The 17,829-nt window shown below is 44.0% G+C and overlaps 1 protein-coding gene across 6 annotated transcripts in view; it reads left to right on the forward strand.

The window, feature by feature from the left end:
- GPM6B (glycoprotein M6B) overlaps positions 1-17,019 on the forward strand; it is a 155,473-nt gene extending 138,454 nt beyond the window's left edge. For 3 of the 6 annotated variants that reach the window (XM_019630675.1, XM_019630677.1, XM_019630679.1), the window contains 6 exons: positions 1,323-1,509; positions 3,265-3,421; positions 7,809-7,980; positions 9,955-10,028; positions 11,262-11,327; positions 14,920-17,019. In XM_019630675.1, the coding sequence (XP_019486220.1) occupies positions 1,323-1,509; positions 3,265-3,421; positions 7,809-7,980; positions 9,955-10,028; positions 11,262-11,327; positions 14,920-15,069 (806 nt within the window). In that variant the 3' untranslated portion in view covers positions 15,070-17,019. Of the gene's footprint in view, positions 1-1,322; positions 1,510-3,264; positions 3,422-7,808; positions 7,981-9,954; positions 10,029-11,261; positions 11,328-13,346; positions 14,513-14,919 lie in introns of those variants that run through there. The other 3 variants (XM_019630676.1, XM_019630678.1, XM_019630680.1) reach the window with 1 other exon arrangement.
- The last annotated feature ends 810 nt before the right edge of the window (positions 17,020-17,829 follow it).

The raw sequence follows: 17,829 nt of genomic DNA on the forward strand, positions 1-17,829 counted from the left end.
TGAAGAGAACTCTGGTAATGTGAGTTTGGAGTCACCTCTTGTGGTAGCTTTCAGCAACTGCTAGTTTAGAATGGGATGCTCCTCAAAATGGAAAAGCCCGTCTCCAGGGCTTTATGCGGGGTAGTCGTTCCCCACCTACTGTAAACACCGGTTGGGGAAAAGGAATGGAGTTGGTTTAATGTGCTTGCCTTGGAGTAATGAACTGCTCTTGATTGCCGCTAGACCGCATAATGCAGGCAGAGTTCGATTTCCCTGACAAGCCATGTACTTAAGGGTCTGGAGAATACAAACAGGGATGGGAGGTCAGGGAGGTAGTGACATTATCCTGAGGCCAACCCTGCTCTTCTGAAACATAAATGTCTCCAAACTGAAAACAGTGCCTGGCTCTGCCCCTCGGGAGCTCTCCCTGGACACCTCAAGTAAAAGTTTATTTAAAAAATGGATAAAAGTCTTATTCTTCTCAAGAGGAACCGTGAATTGTGGCTCTCTCTCCTTCATTTCACTTCATGGATGCTCATTTTCTTTCTTTCTTTTTTTCCCCCTCCTGTTCCTTTTCCTTCTTCAAGCACTTAAATGTCACCCACCACCAGTTCTGCAGAGTAAGAACCCAGATGGAAGCTGGGGAGGAGGATTATGAATAAACGGCTTGTGCTGCCTGGGCTGGGGGACATTTTTATTACAAAGTTGAGGTCATTTCTGATATTGACATGAGTGAAACTCGAGTGGACCCACTTGAGTAGATCTTAGTGACTTTGTACTTCCAGGGACCAGAGTACCCATCACCTTACCACAATGATCATGTTGCTATTTTTCTGAAAGCAGCAACGATATAATTACCGTATCTGACTCTTCTGGTTGCCCTGGAGGTAAAGGCTCGGGCAAAGCCACCAGCTGCTACAGAAATGGAGGAACTTGAAACCCCAGAAGGATGAGGTTGGGGGGAATTTAATGGTTGCTTTTCTTCAAAGAATGGCAGCTTCACTGCTGTCCTCTCATTTGACTGTGAGTGGAATGATTGTCCCCCACCAGCCCCGGGTCAGTCGGGAAGCTCTAGAATTGTGACTTACTCCGTAGCTATCTGTCAGTGACTGCTCTGCCACTCACCCCAAGCAAATCAAGCTATGTTCCCTCTTGGAGCCGCAAGGTCCTCATGCACAGAATATGAGATGATGACACCTACCCCACCGGCCCTTTGTCATGTTGAGCGATTAACATAGAGCATGAGAGAGAAGGTGGGAAAGCATTCTCTGCGAATGTGTGGTCTTCATGAAGACCAGAGCATCGTGCCCATAACAGCTGCATTTTCTCTCCTTTGGGTCCAGGCTGCTTCGAATGTTGCATCAAGTGTCTGGGAGGAGTCCCCTACGCCTCTCTGGTGGCCACCATCCTCTGCTTCTCCGGAGTCGCCTTGTTCTGTGGCTGTGGGCATGTGGCTCTCGCGGGCACTGTGGCGATTCTTGAGCAACACTTCTCCACCAACACCAGCGACCACGCCTTGCTGAGTGAGGTGTAAGTACCTGCTTCCCTTTAAAATATGTATTTAGGGCTGGCCAAGTGGCTCGGTTGGTTAAGAGCTCACTCAAGAGTGCGAGCTCTGAGCAACTAGCGTTTCGATTCCTGGCCCAAGCTGACCTGCCAACAGGTGGCAGGAAGGCTCAGCTAAAAAAATTTAAAAATTAAAAAATGTATTTAAAATGCAACCACCCCATGATGTTTTCAAAAAGTCTACAGTGTGCTCTCCTGGCAGAAAGCTGATGCTTTTCATTAAAGCTCACTGTGTGCAGAAAGCAAAAGTTCCATGAGAAAAGGAAAAAGAAAGGGCCAAGGATGCAGTGGGTACGTGGCCCCCAGGGTGTTAGGACCTGTGATGGGGTCTCGCCTAGGAATGGCAAGGTGCACACATAGGACACTCTGCAAACTGTAGCTGTGGACATGGAGGGCTGTGACCAGGTGACAGGTTGATGCTGCCAATCATCACTCCGGAGTTAGCATGGTTTCCAAGTAGCAGGCGCCCTCCAGTGTTCTCACAGGAAATGACCATCCCTGGAATGACAGGAACCTTAAGTCTACAGGAGCAGTGCTTTTTGGAAACATTCTCAATGGAGTCTCAACAACTCCCACCTGTAGATTCTCATACCTGTGCAAGCTCAGCGACAATTTATTTTTTTCATGTATTTTCCCCTTGCCCCATTGCCTTCCGTGTTTTTTTCTTTCCTTGACTCCCAAAGTCGCATGGTATTTAGGTGTCTTGTGAGTATAAAAAACTTCTCTACCAGACTGAGAAAGGCATGAATTTTTATGGAACAATAATGGAATCACGTTGGAAGAGTCCTTAGGAAAGTTTATTCTTTTTTTTAAAATCTGTTCATGAACAAAATGAGCAGGGGTGGGGAGGTTATAAGGACGATCAAGGAGGACAAGGGACTCACTGAGTACAACTATGTACAAAGAAGACCAAGAAATATTTACCATGATGACCTGGAAAGGTGTGTGGATTTAATTAGCTAGTGAGCTTGATAAGCGGCTCTCAAACTTCCAGGAATCCTTAAAAATTCCCCTTGCCCATGCTTCACCCCAGACCAATTAAGTCATCATCTCTGGGGATAGCACCCAGGTACCAGTGTTTTATAAAGCTGCCCAGGTGGTTCCAATGGGCAGCCAAAAGTTGAGGAATAGTCATCTGGATCCTTGTGAGCTTTCATCGGACAAAATTAGTTGTGAATTAGCATTCTCTATCTTACACCTACTTGACCTGTTACTTGTGTAGTGAGAGTGTCAATGCAAAAAAACATCTGCCTGTTACTCCTTAAAGAACCCAAGTGTGAAAAACATGAACCGCTAGGCCTGGTTGGGAGATGTTTGATATGGTGAAGGAACGTGTTGTCCACTGGACCAGAGTTCAAATGTTGGCTCTGTATCCTTGGACAAGTGACTTAACTCCTCGATGTCCGTGTTTCCTTATGTGCAAAATGAGGATTCTAACCCTCACATCACTGTATTGGGTAAGTGGTGAAGGATTACAACTGAAAGGAACTTCTCCCCTGTTTGGGAAGGTTGTCCACCTCAACAGTGGGCTCACCATGGAAGAAAGGCCCAGGTTGCGGTGGGGTGGGCAGGGCTGCCTGTCCGAATGCCCCATGAGCCCACTGAAGCCATCAACATTGCAGGAACATCAGCCCCATGTCCTCCCTTTCAGCAGAGGCTGAAACAGTGTTTAACAGGCAGTGGGTTTCACTTTTCAGGCCATCTCCTTCCTTTTCACAGAATCCAGCTGATGCAGTATGTCATCTACGGAATTGCGTCCTTTTTCTTCCTGTATGGGATCATTCTGTTGGCAGAAGGCTTTTACACCACGAGCGCAGTGAAAGAACTGCACGGGGAGTTTAAAACCACCGCCTGTGGCCGATGCATCAGTGGAATGGTGAGTGCGAACCTCAGCTTGTCCGATGCACAACCAGAGCCACAGCTCTGTGGACTACTCTGTAGCTGGTAAGAGCTACGAGCTAACAGAGTGGCTGGAGCGCCCGTGACACAAACACAGGCAGACCTCGGGAGACATTGCAGGTTCGGCTCAGACAACTGCAATATAGTATCACAATAAAGCAAGTCAGAATTTTTAGCCGGTGGAGGGTCTTGACTTCCATTTATAAAAAAAGAACACAACATCTGAGAAGTGCAATAAAACGGAGGTATGCCTGTAGTGTTCTTACCAATTTAGAACTAGGAATATGAAAATACCTTCAATGTATTACTGATAATAAATTAAACTCTATGGCTGGTAGTATTAAGTCAAACATTTCCTTTATCAACATATAGGTAATACAGGTATTGAAGATTTTTCAAATATAAAGTTCCCATTATGAAAGGGGATACATTTTCCTATTATCTCAGTGCTCCTCTTCACTTATCTTTGAATATGGATTGTGGCCATAAAGACTTACATGTACTATGATAAATTGTCACAATCCTTCTGGAAGTATTTACCAAGCACTTTTTCTAGTGCTTGGTAACACTTAGCTGGGAACTTCGCTGGTCACTGGGAGTGCAAATGTTAAAGCGGGCTCCTGTCTTCGAGAAGCTTGTAGTCTAAAGAGAAGAGTTAGCGAACTCCAGCCCTTGGACCAAATCCGGCCTGCCATCTGTTTTTGTACAGTCCAGGAGCTAAGAATGGTTTTATATCTTTAAATTGTTGAGGGTAAAAACAAATGAATAATAGGACTTGTGAAAATGATACGAAATTCAAGTTTTGTTGACCATAAATAGTTTCATTGGCACCCAGCCACAGCAAGCGTTGACATGTTGCCCATGGCTGTTTTCATGCTGGAACAGCGGAGCAGAGTAGTCGTGACAGAGACAGTAAGTGTCCCACAGAGTCTGCACTGATCCCCATCTGGCCCTATGCAGACAAGGTATGCTGACCTCTGGTCTAGAGGAGGGCAGAGCTTTAAGAGCTCATTGAAAGACAGGGTTATAAAGTGCTGCATCACGGAGGGAATCTCAGAGGCGGTTTGAGAGGCTAGGACGGAAGAGGCATTCATGGAGTTTGATCTTGGGCAAGTTGAATTTGAGTTTATAATGGCATATTCACGTCGAAATAGCTCCCAAGCAGCTGTGTTGGTCTGAGAGTGTGGTCAGGTGTAAAGAAAACAGTTTGGGAGTTGAGAGAGAAATGCTGCCACTGAGGAAGAAAGCCCAGTCAGGCTGGCTGATGAAGGCATTGGTCCTCTCCTGAGGAAAATAGAGGCCCTTTGCTGCAGGGCCCCAGGCTCCCTGGTGCGCCAGGCACGGACTGCATTTTCTGCTCTGGTGAAGAAGGGATGTAGGCACGCAGATCGTGGCATACTTCTTTGTGACTAGGTGGGAGCCTGGGCACCAAGGGGCTGTGACACAGCACACATGAAGTTTCTTCAAGTCAGCGCGATCCTTCCCTGAGTGGCTGTGTCACTGACAGCTGCTCGTCCCAAGAGGCACCCTTGGGTCCTAGGGAAACTGCTGAAATGTGCTGCCCTTAGTTCCTGCTAAGTTTCTTAGCTAATAGCCTGAGAACTGCAAGAGAGGTGTGTGCAAATGGCAGTGGGGCCCAGGGAGGGTCGCGCTGCCTGTGTGTGCAGAATTGGGGAGGGCTTTGCGGCAGGTGGGAGCGGAGGACATTGTCCCACGCCTGATCGGGGAAGAGGCAGCAGCATGCTGAGCCGGGCAGAGTGGCCCAGAAAAGAGCAGTTGTCCCAGGGAGCCAGGGGTGTGCCCCCAATGGAGGGGAAGGGTGGAGCAAAGGACAGAAGCAACGCTGCCTGGGAGGGGGGTCAGGGACCAGGTCAGGAAAGGCCTTACGTGCTAGGCTAGGAGTAAAATCCGAAGCCGAAGACAAGCAGGGCATGATACGATCATGCATACGGGAGAGTGCTGTGCTGCAGGATGCTATGCTCTGAGTGCTGTGCTGCAGGGGTGGGAGGGAGGGAGGGAGGAGAGGTCAGCCAGAGGTGATGGCAAGGCTCATGGTGGGCGAAAGGGGAGGGCTGAACCAGGCTCCGGGTGTGGAGTGAGTATAGGGGACAGATTCAAGGACTGTGGGCCAGGTGGGCCTGATGATTGGCATATGGGAGTGAGCACAAGCAGGGCATGAGCGTGCAATCTCTGGCGTGCCACGTGATGAGGAGGCTGCTGGCAGGAGGGGGAGGTGTGGGGAGACAGGATGGAGATCGCACTATGAATGTCGTGCCCTTGGGGCCTGGTGCACCTGTGGACCAACATCCCAGTGGAGTTGCCTAGAGCATCACAGAGAGACTTGGGCTGGGGTTTCTGGGAACACTCCAGGCCAGAGATGACAGAGCCGCGGGCAGGAACAAACTCACACTGGTTTGTGGAGCGCCCCTAACCGCGTTCCATTTGGCGCTGCCCCATTCGAATGGATGTATGCCCAAATACACTTTCAAATTGCTTGAAAACTTGAGCGTGCCTCAATTTACCTTTGAACATCTGGGGGGAGGGGTGGGTAGAGAGTACGGGGAGCCTGTGCTGGAGGCAGGGGGCACTTCACCCAGAGCCAGAGGGAGACTCTTGTGGGTGGTAGGGTGGGTGTGTTCGGGGCCTGCTCTACCACCGTGCCAAGCTGGAAGACACCACCCCAACCAACACACACACACAGCCCACTCTGATCTCTTGTATACGTTACATTTCACTTGAGAAACAATCTGTTTTAAAAACTTGAAAAGCCCATTGTGCCGAGGGACCTGGGCTGTCTTCATCCATGTCCTCACTGGGCACCTGTGCCTCGCACGCTGTGGTTTTGATACGTTCAAGGGAATCGCTGAATGGACCCGCCTTGGAGCATGTTAGGTGATGGAGAGGGCTTGAGAGGGCTGCAGCAACATGCTAATGACGGAAAGTCGTGTGAGGCAAGGAGTTCAGTGAGCTCTGCCCACCAGCAGGCCTTGCTCTGGCTGGTCCTTTTAGGGCAGCCTCCGCCTGGGAGCTGAGGACGCAACTCTGAACACTGGGGGCCGCCAGAACGTGAATACCCCCATGAGCTCTGTCCACTGGACAGGGGCTGCCCTCGGGGGCCCTGACCGCCACATTTGGAGAAGGTTCACCAAGCAAAGAACCACCAGCCCTTTTTCAAGTCTTTGTGGTGTTACTAGAAAGAAAGGAAAGTTTTCTTTTGAAGACTAAGAAAAAGACACCCTAGTCTGGAGTAGCCCACCCATAAGCATTGGTGAGAATGGGGCTGTGAAACTGCTGGACTCTGCTTTGAATATTTTTAGAAACGCAAATACTGTCCTTGACGCAAGGGACTTGTTGCTGCAGTTTCCTATGGTGACCAAAGGAGCCTGACCCCCAGGCCAGCCTGGCTCCATCCGGGTACTTCCTGCAGTATGGATGATTAGAGGGACCCTTCTTCAGGTCTCCAGCATCGGCTGGAAAAAATACAAGCCAAACTAGAATTGCAAACCTTCACCCGCACGCTCTGCGGGTGCATATTCTGAAAATAGAAATACCACAATATTTTTTAAACAGCCTTTCAACGTCCTCTGAAAATTGGTAGTCAAGGCAGGTTAGGAAGAATGTTCCCGAAATTGCCCATGGCAACATGTGGGTGAACACGAGGATTTTTCCCTCAGCCAGGGCTTTGCTTGCAGAGCTGCTGTGAATCTTAAAGATGAAAAAAAGCTGGAGGGAAATGAAAATGTTATCAAATTTACTGTGCATTAAGCTTGTGTTCAAGGCTATTTTAAACTTTTAATAAAAGTTCAAGCATCTAATGGTTTGAGTGATTTCACAGGATCGTGAAACTAGTGAAATGCCTTTCGAGAAAGGGCTTCCTGTTGCAATTGCTATTATACCACCCATCTATTCTGTAAAATCAAGGTAATTTGGGGGATATTAATATGAAGTTATGACTAACTTCTCTAGATACTATCCCATGGTAAGTACTGACTGAGCTGATGTTTAGAAAGAATGTCCCATGGGAGGCCCTGTCACTCGTTAGCTCTGTGACTTTGCAGAAGGGAGACCACGTCTTAGGGTCTCAGGTCCTTGTTAGTTAAAAGAGGGACCTGAAAAGGACAAATCCCTGAAGTGGCTTCGGGTAGTAACATTCTCGAGCCTACAGGTCTGGAGAGCAGGACCGCCCTGCTCCAGCTGCCAGCCCTCGGTTCTCCTCTGCCTTGTCATTAGTGTGGCCCAGGCGGGGCTCCGCACTGAACGCATCCCACTGTTGGGTATCGGGTCAGAAATGTGGACCCTTTCCTCCCAGGGGACGCGCCTCGACAGGCTCAGTGACCATTTTCTCCTTCTCGTTCTCTGCTTAGTTTGTCTTCCTCACCTATGTGCTGGGAGTGGCCTGGCTGGGCGTGTTTGGTTTCTCTGCGGTGCCCGTGTTTATGTACTACAACATATGGTCAACTTGCGAAGTCATCAAGTCACCCCAGACCAACGGGACAGCCGGTGTGGAGCAGATCTGCGTGGATATCCGACAATACGGTACTTCCTTTTCATCCTTGGATTAAGTTTATCCTCTTGTGCATACGTCATGGGCATCTTTGTAATCGTCATGATGGGTTTCGTACGTTCTCCTATTGGAATAGTGTATACTCTTTCCCTCAACATGCTCCATTTTCTGCATGAAAATATCATTTAGGCTCTTAGCTGCCCAAAGGTACCTTTCAAACTTCGGTTATATTTTTCAAGTTAGGTGTGTAGTCAAAGAAACTTCTTATAATAGGAAGCCACTTTATAATCCAGTTCAATCAGAAAACACTTCAGGATGTCTACTATAAAAAGATTACGTTTGTCTTCTTCAAGTTCTTTTCAGTTTTCTTCCATCCAAAATATTGCACGCACTGTATAACCCAATTAATGTGCAGGTCTGACTCTTCAAAGCAGGTCTTTTTAAAATGACCAATTGCTTAAACGTCATCTGTACTGAAAAACACAACATAAAATCCAGATGCATTTTTAAAGTCATCAGAGTACTGTTGGAAACCCGGTCAAACATTTGCAAATGAATGCGATCCTCACAACAGGCAGCTGAGGCTGCTTCATTTTGACAAGCCACAGATGGGGCTATTGCTCCTCCTGTTAATTAATTTGAGACTTGACTTCCCTGCTGAGCTGAGCGCGAGAAGCAGCATCCTAAGTAAGGACTGTAATTGGTGCTTCCAGCCAGGTAGGAAATCCTGTTCTTGGCAGAAAGAACTAGGGGGAAAAAAGCTTTTCATTAGAATAGAAAAAGAAATAACTTCTTTCAGAGCTTTTCTTGAGAGAGATGACTATGTCATTTTTGCTGCTTTTTTTTTTCTGGGTGGCTTATCAACCTCTTACCTCAAAACATAGTAGGAACTTTGCCTGAAACTGCCTCTCAGACTAATAATCTCATCTCGTAAAGACCAAGGCTCAGCCACACTGTTCTTGATGATGGACTGAAAACAGAGCCTAAAGTTGATTTTTAAAGTATTTGTAACTGAATGTCTACATGTATGTCATTTTCCTATTCTTAAACATCTTCACTTACAAATGTTGGGTCATCTATCCAAAAAAGTTCGCCATTTTTTATATCTATACTGGAAATCACTGGTTCCACTGACCACCAGGGACTCGTCACTTCCCATTCTTCTGACGCATAAAGACTTACTTTTGGCCCATCGCAAGGATGTATGGAATAAGGCATGTGTTTAAATCCTCCTTCCCTGCCTCCTGAGAGAAGTGTAATTTGAGCAGTGTTTAGTATAGAAGTTCTCACCTACACATTAATGGCAAAGAGAGCAGCAGCCCCATGGCGACGTCACTGCTGGGGACTCAGGGTTACAGCGAGAGGAACCTGCTGGCCCCACTCTATGGTGAAGGACAGTGTTCTCTGTAAAACACAATAAATACGAATATAAAAGCAAAGGCGTACAAAATACAAGTCCAAATGACATAACGGAAACATAAATTACTCTGTCAAATTGCCGTGAAACTTTCTGAGCGCAGACTCTCAATTTCAGAACTTATCTCATGGCAAACCACTTAACAAAGAGCTTCAGTAGCAAGGCCACAGACCAGCAAATTCATGGGGAAATGGCTTTGACCTCAGTGTGATGAAATGCTTTAGGAAAGGGGTCATCCCGCAGCTGTTTAACTACAGTTCAGAAATTCATAGGAAGGAAAACCTAGCTTTGAAAATCAATTTTGACAGATATCAGCTCAGCAAAACAAAGTGTAATTTGTAGGAAAAAAACACCAGGTTGTTTAAGTGTCTTATAGACTAGTTGACCTTGCTCGTGCCCTGTTGTCCAAATAGGACTTAGTGACTATTCCAGAGAGCATGTCTGCAGAGGGCAGCTCCATCAGTTCTTGATGGAGAATGGAGCGTCTGGCTGCACTGTAACTGGCACCCAAAGTGGTGAGGTTCATTGAGAGCGTGGGGCACTGCTGTTTGCACCGATACCTAACATTCTATTGGGATTCACTTCACAGGTATCATTCCTTGGAATGCTTTCCCAGGAAAAATATGTGGCTCTGCCCTAGAGAACATCTGCAACACAAATGAGGTAAAGCCCTCCCCTGTCAGGGGGTCACAGGTGATCACTCTGCAAAAAAAAGTGGGGGGTTCTCCTAGGGAGAAAGAGCAGGAGCAATGGCTAAAATGCGATTAAGGAAAGCACTTTTAGGGAGACTTTCAAAGATTGAACTGTATGTCATCACCAGTACTGAGCCATTTTTGACCTTGAAAATGGCCCTTTCACATGGTCCAGCCCATTCAGTGAGGATTTTAGCAATCAGAAAGTTTTCTCTTTTGGCAATCCTGCAAATCTGAGAATGTACACAGATTCTTCTCTTTCACTTTCAAATAGTTTTTCAAAATAGAACATTTGTCACAGAACAAATGTAAATTCATTTTCATGCAAAAGAGTCCCTTGATTTTGTATATAAGCCAAATTTTTATACATCAAGTCACAGTTAATTGCTTATACAGAGGGTGCCAAAAACATGTACACACATTTTAAGAAAGGAAAAAACTATTAAAATTGTAATAGTCAACATGTAACAATAACAAAGGATGAATACAAGTCATGTTTGACTTCTCCAATTACAAGAGGTGCTCAAAGTGGTTCCCATCAGCGTCCAGACACTTCTGATGATGGCAAACTACTGCTTGAGCAATGCTGACCAAAGTGTCCACGTGTATACATTTTTTTGGAACCCCTGGTATTTCCAAAATGGTTTGCTGTTACTTCTTGTTCACCCTTAATTGGCACTAAATCGTAACATACTTTGGTTTAAAATCTCTGGGCCCTACAATATTCTTCAGGCATTGGTTTATAACTATTTATAAAATTCTTAAATGCACTCAGGAGCTTGCATATTTAAGCCACTCATATATTTTTGAAAAGAAGTCAGTTAACAAAATAATCAGCCACTACCCACCTGGCTGGTCAGTTTGTATGTCCACAATATGAACAAGCTCAGAGCAGGGGCTCCCAGCCTTGGCTGCAGGTTGCAGTCATCAAGGAGCATTTTAATACACCACTGGCTGAGGCCCAGCCCCCAGCTACTCAGATTGAATGGTTTGGGGTACAGTCTGGGCATCAGCAAGTTTTAAAAGCTCCCCAGGTGATTCCAGTGTGTGCTGGCGTTGCCAACTGTGCTTGAAGGGGTGCACACTTACTCCCAGCCTTGCAGAAAACAGCTACAGAGGAGAAAGATGACGCAGCATACTGGCATGGGTGCAGGCCACTTCATTACACAGAAAACGCTTATGGTGGTGCCCTCTTCTCTCCTAGTTCTACATGTCCTACCACCTGTTCATTGTGGCCTGTGCAGGAGCTGGTGCCACCGTCATTGCCCTGGTGAGTAATGGCCTGAGGACTGGCCCGGTCTAGCTCCCCCTCTCAGCAGTCTCTATAATGACAGGTTTCCCTTCGAGCAAACACTCCTGGGACTCCAGGTTGGTCCAATTTCACCTGTGTAAACTTAACCACATGTCTAGATTGCAGGAAGTACTAGTTGGCTGTCTTGGCACCACCGAGTGACTGTAGGTAATGTAAACTGGATTCTGTGGGAAGAAGAGAGGGTACCAGCCCCTGGAACACCTGCTAACTAGGACTGGAATATTGTCGCATATTTAGCCGTGACTTTCATGACTTCAGTCATGGACAAAGGCTCGTGTGAGGCATTACCCATTTTGCCAAGAAATAAATCTTCATTTCAAAATGGAAATATGCATGTATGCAGACATACATATACAGCTGATCTTGCTATGCGCAGTAGTTGCGCTCTGTAGTCTCAAACGCTGAATTAATGAATACCAAGCCATGGCTCCTTGGGGCAATAGTGGATTAGGTTTCTGGGAGCCTCTGGTCACAACATTTTTTGTCAAACTGATCAATACCTAACCTCGTTTTGTGTGTTTCTGTTCAAAGGCTTCTTATTTAGTATATACTGCTCATACATTAACACTGAACTCACGACCAACAGCACTATGGCTCATATCTGAACGAAGCTCATTTAGCGCAAACGTTTTCCCCGTAAGGTACCTCAAAGCCTTCTTGCCCTAAAAAAACACCAGACAGGGCTGGCTGAAAGGCATGTTGGTTAAGAGCTGGCTTGGGACGCCAGCTCTGAGCAGTAGGGCCGCCTGTTCAGATCCCACATGAGGGCCAGTGACGCTGAACCCTCTTCAGCTAAGATGGTGAACAACAGCTCAACCACTGGGCTGCTGTGGTCGCTGATGATGGCGTAGGCTGCGGTGGGGCTGGTCGGCAGCGGGCGTGAGCTTTCGTGAGCCGCCATGAGCGGCCGTCCAATGGCCAGCAACCGACTGCCTCACCAGGGAAGAGCGCAATGATAATACCAACATGGGCCAGTGAAGCGACGTCCTCCACAACTAGACTGAAGAACAAAAGGACAGCAACTTGTCTGTTCCCCTTCCCCAATTCCCCAATAAAATCTTTAAAAAAGAAAAGAAAAACACTAGATAGCATATTGGTTAGGGAACGCTTAACAAGTAAAATCGCAAAAATGCAGAAAATATGGCACTAAACGGATTGCAGAAAGGACACTTGTTTACAGACTAAGAGCTGAAACAAGAGGGCAGTGTCACCTTGGTTGACCTCAGCTGGGAGACTTAACTTTTTCACCACTCAGCATATGCCTACGAATGACCGTGAAGTAGCTATGAGTATCATCAATTTGGGGGTTACAAAGAAATTTTAGCACATAGGCAAAATTGCAAGTAGGGAATCTGCAAATAATGAGAATGAATTGTATAAACACACACAGGTACATGTGTACACGTATGTGCATATTGATATGTAATGCGGGAGGGCTTGGCTTGTGATTTCAAGAAATCTAAGATTGGTAGAGTAGGGGGGACATCTCAGCTGCTTAGAAATGAGTCATTCCCAGGTTTCCGGTCATGAAATCATTCCTTCCCATGACAGCCCATGACAAGAAACCACCCGGTACATCATGGCGGTGACCCATTCTCTGGGCTGCTGCTGGTTCTCCTGGCTGAACCACAGGCATTGCTGCTGAGTAGGCACTTTGGGGCAGCTGAGGGGAAATACAGGGCTTTCAGCTTCATCGTCCTCATGCTGCTGACCCAGAGCTCGGTCTTGGCACTCTTTAAACACACCCAAGTGTTTTTCATAAGCGTACTGAGGGCAGAGCCGCGGACTGATATTGCATATGTGAGATGAGAAAGTTTGTATGTGCTAGACATGAAAATCTCCTGTTGTGATTATAACTGGGAAGAAAGGAACACCTGAGGCTGAGTGGGCACCCCCTCCCCACCCAAGTTTAGAAGTGTCGTAACACCAGCCCTCACTGCCTGTATCTTACTGTCCTGTTTTGTTCTCTTCCACCAGCTGATCTACATGATGGCTACCACATATAACTATGCGGTTTTGAAGTTTAAGAGTCGGGAAGATTGCTGCACTAAATTCTAAATTGCATAAGGCCAATAAAGGAGCTTTAGAGAGCTATACAATGTAGCGTGAATATCACTGACACCCCAGACTAAAGCAGAGTCTAGGTTTCTGCAGTTTTGTACCAGTAATGGGTAAATAGCTTTAGTCAACTCACTTCGCATGGTAGATTAATAAGATGACTTACCGTACATGAATTACAACATTATGAGATCTGGCTATTTCCACATTTTGAAAAGGATTCAGTTATTTACTGACATTGGTGAGCACCCATTACAAAATACTTTTCTTGAACTTAAACTTTGAGCAGTATCTCCAAATGAAGTATTCAAACTTTGAAATACCTGCATTTCCCGTTCTTTTTGCTGGCTTGATAACCAAGTTCAATGATGAAAATGAAAACAAGTGAAGATGAAAAGGAAGAGAACCGTCTTAATCTGGATTTTGTTTTGTCAGACTCCTGGAAAATATTTTAGAAATACATTTTAAACTTGATTACAAATTTTTTTAGGATTACATGGTTCACTACCAAATAAAACGCCCCTCAAATAAGCCAGATGAAAATGTGAAGAAAAATACAGGCCACCCATTTGTTCTCTCTGAAAAGAAGGATTTACATGTGTGGGTTTTTGGGGTTTTTTTTACATAACACAATCCTTCCTTTCAGAGCCAACAAAACTGATAACCTTAAGTTGTTTTTGATGAGTAGTAACTGATTCCTCAAAGCCAGTTCTCAAACTGCACGTAAGATTTTAAAGGGAAGAGAAACTGTTCCTGGATCTGAAAGTCTCAAATATGTTGCAAAGGAAATCTGAACTAAAAGGACCTTGAGATGTAGATTTTGCAGGAAAGGTGAGGAAATAAACGGGAAAGGAGTGTTTGCCATATCAAATGTAAAGAAGGACCCTAAGGAGTTTTACATTTTGTGAAATGAAATAATGGCAGTTATAAAATGGAAAATGTAGTTTCATTACTAAAAATTTGTTAACAGAGACTGCATGCTTTTGCTTATCTTTCTTACATTTGGTTTTGACCTTCACTTAATTTTTCCATGTTAAATTTGTAGTATTTTTATTATCTACTCAAAATAAACATTGTTCACACTGGGAGGCCTTCGGGGGCACTGAATTTGATCCTCAGATAGAAAAGCTCTTTGCGCCACACTTTTAAAATAACCACACAACGTGTGTCTGAATTTCTGCATTAATTTTTTAAAGGACTCTCAAAATGGCAAAAAGCACCCTCTTGTATTTCATTTTGGCTTTTTCTTAACAATCCCTTGGGCCATTTTTTCAAGTTCATTATGTTTGTATACTAACTTCTCTTCAGCCTTTTAATATGAAGCCTACTAGTAGAGCATGCTTTCAGTACCTGGTGCCTCTGGTCGCAGAGCGAGTATTAATACAGAATAACCCTCTCCCCCTTTTTACAGTAAAGACCGTCTAATCTGCCTAGCACCTTGCTTTGCCTTCTGACATGCTCACTAGCCATCATGCTCACCCTTCTTTTCCAGATCCACTTCCTCATGATACTGTCTTCTAACTGGGCTTACTTAAAGGATGCAAGCAAAATGCAGGCTTACCAGGATATCAAAGCAAAGGAAGAACAGGAACTGCAAGATATCCAGTCTCGATCAAAAGAACAACTCAATTCTTACACATAAATGTTTGCCAGAGTGCTTCAGCCGGCGAATTTACAGCTCTGACACATCATCAGAGAGCTGCTCTGCAGTACAGATGTGTATCCCACCAAACAAACTAACATACAAGTACAAACACTTCATTGTCCGTCTCAAACCGCTGGGATGTATTTCTAGGAAAACCTGCCAGTAGGTAAATCTTTTTCTTTAGAACAATTATTGGAGGTTTTATGTTAGCCATTTTAAAAGGCAACACTTTGATACATTGATTGTTCATCCTTTTGAAATTTGTGGCATGTTCACATTTATCACAACCCTCCCAAGACAGGCAATGAGGATATGGCATACTCTTTGCTAGGGACCTGTGATGTGCCAGCATCGAGGGATGTGGCCATAAATTCTGTATGCCATCTGTCCTCAAATAAATGTATCTAAATAGGGAATAAAATGGAATTGGTGTAAAGTTCCATTTCTGATAGCTGACATTTATTAAACTGTGGCTCACTGAAGATAATATGATTCTCACAGTTGACCAGGACACATTAACTCCATGATCCAATCAGAAATGTTTTTTTCAATAATGCAAAAATGAGCTATAATTCTGCTCCACCTACCATTGAAGAAGCTGGATTCTGACTCATTGACAAGCTTTCCAGACTTCATTTTATAATAGATCTCATTTTAATAAAATGACCCACTTGTCATCATTCTCCTTGGGAACTAAATGTCAGCCTTGCCTTAATGAGGATTTGCTTTCAATTTCTAAAACTTCCGTTATAACGGGAGACCCAAAATCCTCCATAGAATTTTGTTCCACAAATATTTTTCATACTTAAGAAGTGTTACCTTATTAAAATGACCACCATTCTAAACCATTTTTATGTGGTCTGAGAAGTAAGTTTACAGTTTCATACCAACAATCTAAAACCTAATTACAAATAGGCCACAGACCTCCTACTTTTATAGACTTGAATCCTTAAGGAATTTAAATTAGGGTTGATATTTATTTCACTTTTTCTTACCTTAATCTTTGTTTCCTGAAATAATAACGTTCGATGTTCAGCAAAAAAAAAAAACAAAAACAAAAAAAAAACCCTGCTTGAGTTTAAGCCATTTTCAAAAGAAACTTGCCTTCTAAAAAATCATTGTGTTCCAGAATATTCAGTGACTGTAGGTATTGGGTATTAGTGATGATAAACTTTGTGTTGTTCTTTATGAAATGATACATATAACTGTTGGGTGCATCCGTGCTTTTTAAAAGGGGCTGCATAATATATAGGGTTAACTATGTATATTCATGTTGAGAATGAACTTGTGGTTGGGCTGTTTCCTGGATTTTAAAACATACATGTGCTGAAATGTATTAAAGTGAAAGGAAGCATACCTTCATCCAGATGCTATTAAAATCGAACATATAATATTTCATTTGGATTCTTTCTGTTGTTAATTTCTCAAAATGCCGTTTTGGATCTTGACTATTTTCTTTGTAACTGGGAGAAGCTCTCTTCTGTGTAGAACAGTTGTTCCAGAATAGCTTGGTGATTTGTTCTCCTGTTGCATGACAGATTTAATTGTTTTTTCCAGCAGTGGAGGTGCTGTTCAAGTCCAGTGTTCTAGAAGCAGTGTCTAAAAGCCTAATTTTCCTTTTCTAATTCTGGTAGCTATTACCAAGAATGTTTGAAAGTTTTGTTTAAGTAGTCTAATATTTTTTATGTAAAGAGCATTAAATTTTGCTATGTATAAATTTTTGTAACCTAACAGTGAATCAATATTTTCTATCAGTGCCAAGGGCTTCCTGTAGTTCTATTCCAGTGTTACAATAAATATTTGTAGATAATAGTCAATACTTGTGTATGCTTATTTTAAATATCTACTTAGGTGGAAATAGTTGTGGATGTACTAAGAGAAATGAAATAAAATTATAGCTTCATTCACTTGCCTTTTTACCATACATAAATACTGTCTTTCTCTGTACTCAGTATTGGTGTCATTTGTAAATAGTATGCATAATCGAGATGTCACATTCGTATGGAAATCAAGTTTATAAGAGCGCTACATGTTTCATTTCTGACAAATCTCTTGTAAGTGAGAGGAATATGAGAAAACAGCGTCACCCACTGGGCTGTGTTTTACATCAAGTGCCACTAACACTCGAGTTCTCTGTGAAAAGTGTAGAATTTTTCTGACTATCTTGAACAAATGAAAACACTCTACCTACAGGATTAACACAAAACTTAAGTTTGGGGAAAGTATAAATAGTGAAGAACCTTCCTAAGGGTTCCAGTCAAATCGACCATTGGCTATTTTTACAAACCCAAGGTATAAAAGTCAACTCAACTGAAAGATCTATTCAGGATACTTTAAAAAAAAATCTAGCTCTAATAGTTATTTTCTAAAGCAGCAGCTAAATTTGCTACTTAGGATTTCATTTTATAATCCGGTTAAACTACTTCTCTGTGAGCATGATTACACATTTGGATTTTCTCCATTTGACCTTTCTTAGTAAGGACCAGCTTGTGTCACTGTGGCCACGTGGCATTTCTAAATGAGGTGCTGCCCAGACCATCACCTCATTCACGTTCAACAGGAGAACAAGTCAGAAGCCCGGTTCGTGTGCTAGTATTTGTCACAATACTTACATGAATCACCTGAATAAACTACATGTGAACCACGCCTAGATAAGATCACCTGCAGCCCCCTAATTATCAGCGGTAATCCTGCCACAAATGTAAAAACCTGTACAGGGTGGAGCAGAGATTTCTCCATTTCTCTAGTTAGACCTTG

Source organism: Hipposideros armiger, unplaced genomic scaffold (genome assembly GCF_001890085.2).
Source record: "Hipposideros armiger isolate ML-2016 unplaced genomic scaffold, ASM189008v1 scaffold_927, whole genome shotgun sequence".
Classification (NCBI taxonomy): Eukaryota; Metazoa; Chordata; class Mammalia; order Chiroptera; family Hipposideridae; genus Hipposideros; species Hipposideros armiger.